At 42.0% G+C, this 6,535-nt stretch overlaps 1 protein-coding gene across 1 annotated transcript; it reads left to right on the plus strand.

The window, feature by feature from the left end:
- The first annotated feature begins 1,931 nt into the window (after positions 1-1,931).
- LOC112198448 (TORTIFOLIA1-like protein 4) lies at positions 1,932-6,152 on the plus strand. The gene is made up of 5 exons (XM_024339575.2): positions 1,932-3,151; positions 3,270-3,375; positions 3,736-4,319; positions 4,611-5,122; positions 5,691-6,152. The coding sequence occupies exons 1-5, from the start codon at positions 2,330-2,332 to the stop codon at positions 5,701-5,703; spliced, it is 2,037 nt and encodes a 678-aa protein (XP_024195343.1). The 5' UTR covers positions 1,932-2,329; the 3' UTR covers positions 5,704-6,152.
- Positions 6,153-6,535: the final 383 nt, after the last annotated feature.

Here is a 6,535-nt window from a genome sequence, read left to right on the forward strand (position 1 = left end):
CATTTAATGTTGCTTATACAGTAGAAAAGAAACCCTAGGGCAACTAACAACCAGTCAACCAATCCTAAAATTGCACAGATTAATTCAAAACAAACTAGAAAACCTAAGTTACTGGAAAACCAATAAAATGCAGTTTTGAGGCACGAAACGACCTCAGAAGCCCAAAAAAGCTCATACAAACATGCAGCGTTCCGATTTTACCATGCAGTCTTGGCGCCATTCCCTTCTCAAAAAGGTATAATTATTAGCATTCTAACACTGGACGCCAAATATGCAGCATTTCGATTTTACCATTTTCACGATCAAACTGCTATTCAATCCTAACTATTATCCGTTCTACAACAAAAAAAACCCCACAAATTTTGTTTGCAGAAACATGTTGACACATAAAAAGTGATTGTGTGGTGCGAAAAACCTATGTCAAATTGCACGCGGAGGAATATAGCGGGCAAAGACTACTATTTTGAGGGTATGTTCATGGGACGTGCATATACAACTCATCATCCAATTCAACTAGATGAATGCGTTATCCAATTATTTTATTATTCCGCTCAGTTACAAACTCACGTTATTAGGCTCAGCAGTTATAAATCTCAATACTCACACTGACACTTAGATCTTTTATTGTATTTTTTTATAGATGAATCTCAATCGATATTTAAAAAAAAAAAATTATCTAGGTGAGAGGGCTTTTAGGTTGGTTGGTAGATAGATGAGGGGGTTCCCACATCAACATCTTCAGATCCCTTCTAAATCAACTCTATTTAACATCGTGATTAGCACAAACATGCATTGTTAAGAAAAAGGTGAAGGAGCAATTTAACAAACAGGCCCCATAACTAGAGAAAAGAAGATTAGGTAAATCCCAATCTACTAAAGTAATTAGCTCAGTAAATTTAAAGTCGGAGAAAGCATCTTGCCCTCAGCTCACCAGAATATATTTTGCGTATAGGAAAGAAGATATGCCTAGATTTAGTTCATGAATATATCCATAGTTCCAAACTCGGTATCACGTGAGTTCATGGTTTTGGACGAGCTCTTTAACAATGTTACGTCCCTTTAGCTTATCCTTCGATCACGTGCTCTGCTTCTCTTCTTTTGTCTTGGTCTTGCTACTGTTAAGTTTGCTATGCATCATATGATTGATTGATGATTCTCTTTTCTCAAGCTTGTAGCCTATCAGACCAAAAAAGCTTGTAGCCTAGCTTTAGGAGATATTGGTCTCTTTCTCGGGCTTTTTCGTTCTTTTTTACCCATATTGAGCACAGGAGGATGATTCTTCATGTCGGAATTGGTCCCATCGGAGATAAGCAAATGTAGAAACCGTTCAAATGGTGCGGCAATTTGGCGAGTACGCAATGTCCGATCCGGAACCAATTCCTATATCTTCAACATGTTTATATGCTGGTAGCATGTTATTAGTTTTAGATAAGGTGTTAAACAAACGGGACCAGTCAACCCTTCTGTTGGAGACTTCGCATATCATAGGCTCATTGGCAACGTGGCCTGCAACTGCAGTATTAATTCACCCTAATTTGTTTCATAGCTTCAGATCATGTGGTTTCCAGGCTTTTGATGCATGTGCATCGGCAAAAACACATGTATATCTATTCCCAACCGGTCGCATCATTTAAACCCTAATAATTCATATGCCAAACATTACTCTAACTATTGATTAGATAGCAAGAAGCATAACCGTTCTAAAATAAACATTTTAAATCCAAAATAACGTGTATGTCTTCTTACTATACTCACAATTTCATTAATTATCTTTATTAATGCAATGATTATAAAGAATTGAGAAAAACTGACCACTCTCAAATACAATGTGATTGAAGAAACTTCCAGTAAACTATCAAATAAAGCCACCACAACGAGATCAGCTTTCAAACACCCTCATACAGTACTAGCCAAAGTCTTAACCACAACGCTAAAGAGAAAGCGATGAGTATAATGGTAAGTTTTCATACTATGCATCAACACAGTTACACTTTCAAAATCAACACCAACAAACCACTTTGGCAGTTGGGCCATTGTTACCCTACCCGCGAAAAATAAAAAGAAAAATAAGAAGTACTTGCGAGCTAAAATATTTGACTCCCCAACTCTTCTCTACAGTTCACTCACCACACCTCCCTCTCAAACATTTAAAAACCCCCCATTCATTCCAACCTTGAGAACCAGTCCACCTGACACCTCCCATCACTTCCCCTAACTCTGCCGCCAAATCATCACCAATGCCAACAACCTGAACTTCCTTTTCACACTTATCTTCTTTCGCTCGTTGAGACAATTCATCGAACACTTTAACCTACCGAGCCAGCAACCAATGTCTGGCTCGAGGCGATTCTCGCTGGGCAGCCCGCCACAGCCGGGCGGGTCGGATCTGAAGCAGCGGGTCATAACCTGCCTCAACAAACTCTCCGACCGTGACACTCTGGCCATGGCCATTAACGAGCTGGAGTGCATAGCTAGAAATCTCACACAAGAGTCGTTTGCTACGTTTTTGATCTGCATTCACAACACCGACTCGTCGTCGAAGCCGCCGGTGAGGAAGCAATGCGTGTCGCTGCTGACGATACTGTCGAATTCACACGGCGACGCGTTGGCGCCGTTTCTGTCGAAAATGATCTCCACCGTCCTCCGCCGCCTCCGCGACCCCGACTCCGCCGTCCGATTGGCCTGCGTGGACGCCGTCGCCGCCATGTCGTCCAAGATCACGACGCCGGAGTTCGCCTCGTCGTTTCTGAAGCCGCTGATGGACACGCTGGCGGTGGAGCAGGACTCCAACTCGCAGATCGGCTCGGCGCTCTGCCTCGCCGCCGCGATCGACGCAGCGCCGGAGGTGGAGATGGCCCAGCTGAGGAGGAGCCTGGCGCGGCTCGGGAAGCTGGCCAAGAGCGACGGCTTCAAGGCCAAGGCGGCGCTGATGGTGCTCATAGGGAGCATTGTCGGCGCCGGCGGCGCGTCGAGCAAAGGCGCGTTGGATTGGCTCGTGCCGTGCGTGGTGGAGTTTCTGAGCAGCGACGACTGGGCGGTCAGAAAGGGCGCGGCTGAGGCCCTCGGAAAAGTAGCCACGGCGGAGACAGAGTTGGCGCCACTCTATAAAGCTTGTTGCTTGAATGCTTTGGAAAGCCGGAGATTTGATAAGGTATTGCCTTATTGATTGTTTCAGGCTCTGTTTGGTTTACAAGAAGAAAAAATGTGTTCTTGATCATATGAGTAGTTTGTGCAATTTCGGCTGATTTTGTTATATCATTTGTTAACAGGTGAAGGTAGTCCGGGAGACTATGAACAATGCATTGGAGATGTGGAAGGTTTTCGCAGGCGATTCCGAGGAGGTTTCTGCTCCAATTCAATCCAGATCTTCAATCGGTAAGCTTCTGCGTTTTTTTTTTTAATAATCTGTTTAGCCATCTCTTGTTTTAGAAACTTCAAATATATAGCAGTTTGTTGAAAGCAGTACTATTTGATCAAGTGGTAAGCACAATGAGAAAGCAAATAAGCAAAAAGGAAACACATTTGGTCTTTTCTTTGAGTCTGAATTCTAAAACCGTTGCTTGTGTTACATAACTTATTGTGCTATTGTGTTCATTAAGGTTCTGGTGTGTTCCTTATTCTGCCATAATCTTTGAGAGCTTCAAGTGGAACAATAAGCACGATACCTGTTTCTCTTGAATATTCATCTAATCTTCTGTTTCTCTTTGCATGTTTTGGATTTTCCCATGGGACCAGATAATGAGAATGATCGATCCTTTGCTGCCGTATCGAAAAGTTCAAATGATGCTGGCTTTAGGACTCCTCAGACAAAGAAAACAGTCCCCACAAACAGGTCCCCTCCATCTAACGGTTCTTTGGTGACCACTGCCAAAAAGGGAAGTCCTCAAAGTAGATATGAGAGAAGTTCAGACACAACCAAGCTCAATAAGTTGGACCACAAGAAACCCTCTGATTGGAAAATTGAAATTGCAATGCCAAACTCTGCCTCTTCGAAGGTGTCTCATGCAGATGATATTGTTGCGAGTGATTTTGGAGATGGGGAATCAGGAAAGAATGAGCACAATGCAAATAGCATGGCAGAAGATAAACGAGTACTCTTCAGTAGGAACCGTGATGAAAAAGCATACAAATTTGGTGGTTTGAGATCTCGGTCTCGAGTAGTTCCATTTGATGATGAGAACTATGACTCGGATGCTGTGGTTTGTAATCCTGCAGAAGAAGTTTACGAGAGCCCCAAGGAGGCTGAGGATCTGAATTTGATCCGTGCGCAACTCATTCAGATTGAAAACCAGCAAGCCAACCTATTTGACCTCCTCCAGGTAATGCTCCTGATGCCTGTTCACCTTTTATTTTAACAGGCAATGAGATTAAGCAGGTGCATATAGCTTTCGTTAGTTTGTTTACCATTTTAAGTTGTTGGATAAAGATAGTCTCATTATGTATCTCTTAGTCTCTGCCTATTGCCTGTGTTAGCTTGTTTTCCATATTCAAATGTTAGTCTTACAAATTGTTTTCTGTTGCTTACTTAAAGGCTTCATCAACTGTATTTAATATTTATAGTGATGCACAAGTTGAAAAAGCCAACTCAATCGCTTTTTACTTGTATGTAGAGATTCATTGGAAATTCTCAGAGTGGGCTGAATTCTCTTGAGACACGGGTACATGGCCTTGAGATGGCGCTGGATGAAATATCGTATGATTTGGCACTATCAACTGGAAGGATTCCAAACACTGAATCTGCAGAAAACACATGTTGCAAGCTGCCTGGTGCTGAGTTCTTGAGTTCCAAGTTCTGGCGCAGAACAGAAGGGCGGTGTTCTACTCCAAGGTTCCCCTCTTATGCTGGAAACCATCCCTCAATGAATGCTGGGCCTGATAAAGATGCCGCTGCTGAACTGTCTACATTTAACCGCCAAAGATTTCAGCAACAAAGTAGGGGTGCATATACAGTTATCCCGACAACAGAAACTCATGGCAACTCGAGGGTACATACAGGGCACTTTCCAGACAGAACACCAAAGAGCATACTCCAAGATGCTGAGAGGGTCCAAGTTTACAATGCTAGCCAGTTTGATGGGGTCCTTCCAACTAATTGTATAGCATCAAGGAACCTGAGCAGAAGGTAAGGATTAGTAATTCATGATGTACTGCCTAGTTCTTTTGTTTCGTAATCCTTCTTGTCTGTTTATTGAAAGATTGGTTATTCCACTTATTTTGAGTTCCATGAGCTGTTGACTGTAGTTTTGCACAAATGTACTCATATGCTTCACATCAAATAGGAGCTTTTCTTTTTTGGTTACAACTTCATATAGGAGCTTCTTCACACATTGTCAATTATGAATAAATCCTTCTACTGAATATCCATTTTTGACATATCAATCGTTTGAAGTCAATTGTTACATACGTCATCTACAACAGCTTTAGCTTCGCAATGTCGTATCAGTTCTTATTGCATTGAAATGAGTATTGCTAGAACTATGAAAGTCATTTTCAACCATTACTACTTTTGCACCCTTATCATAGTTGTGCATTGTACTCTCTAAATCAACTATGTAACAAGTTCCCATTTTGTTCAATAGGCCGTCTGCTTAGATAGAATCTTTGCGCATTACTACTTTTGCACCCTTATCATAGTTGTGCATTGTACTTTCTAAATCAACTATGTAACAAGTTCCCATTTTGTTCAATAGGCCATCTGCTTAGATAGAATCTTTGCTCAGCGCAAAATGTTGAGGTAGATCAACGTCAGGCAAGACTTGAGAGCTTGACAGGCATCACTGCTCCCGGAAAGACCTGAACTGAAGTTATTTGCTGATCAAGTCTACACGTAGGAGCTCTTATTAATTTATGAGAATTCTGATTCGGATGTAGCATTTGATACACAGGAGCAGCATAGCATAGGGTTCCTTTTACATGTCTCCTTTGCTTTCAGATCAAACTGCAATTTTACCAGCTAACCAGAGTAGTCTTCGTACCCTAGCCCTAGCACGAGCGTTAGCATGTGTTCTATTTATTACTTACCCGGCTGTTCCATTGCCGGTATGGGAGGTTAGGTTAATCTCTGTACAGATCCAAAGCTTCCGCATCATCTTTTCTTGTCTTGTTAGTCAAAAATTGCTGTACATGATCAATAAATTTTCACTTATGCACGAGTATAAACGTCTCCGGCTCATAAATTTTATCACATGGTGAACAAGAAACAAAGTCAGGAAGAGACATGTGTGGTGTTTTGAGTGTATAAAATCTTGTCGTAGTACAGCTGGCTATATCAGGAAGGAAAAAAACAAAAAAAACAAAAAAAAAACAAAGAACTATATGCATGATAGATCACATCACACATGTTGGGCTTACTGGGTGCCAGAATCCAATAAAGGTGGTGGTTCTGTAGCTTTTGGGAATGGCCACTAGATTAGGCTGAGCAGCCTGAATGCTGCATTGTAAGAGCTAGCGGTGTCGCCGGTGTGTGAAATTGATTCCCGGCTAAAACTGGGAAAGCATCCCTCTCCCTTTTCCAGTTTTCCACATGTCCAGCCCT

This window comes from Rosa chinensis, chromosome 4, assembly GCF_002994745.2.
Source record: "Rosa chinensis cultivar Old Blush chromosome 4, RchiOBHm-V2, whole genome shotgun sequence".
NCBI lineage: Eukaryota > Viridiplantae > Streptophyta > Magnoliopsida > Rosales > Rosaceae > Rosa > Rosa chinensis.

Bases quoted from the DNA above. Each gene is read 5' to 3' on its own strand.
- LOC112198448 (XM_024339575.2), top strand. From the start codon at position 2,330: ATGTCTGGCTCGAGGCGATTCTCGCTGGGCAGCCCGCCACAGCCGGGC. The intron at 3,152-3,269 runs GTATTGCCTTAT...ATTTGTTAACAG, and splicing joins AAAGCCGGAGATTTGATAAG to GTGAAGGTAGTCCGGGAGAC. The intron at 3,376-3,735 runs GTAAGCTTCTGC...CCATGGGACCAG, and splicing joins TCAATCCAGATCTTCAATCG to ATAATGAGAATGATCGATCC.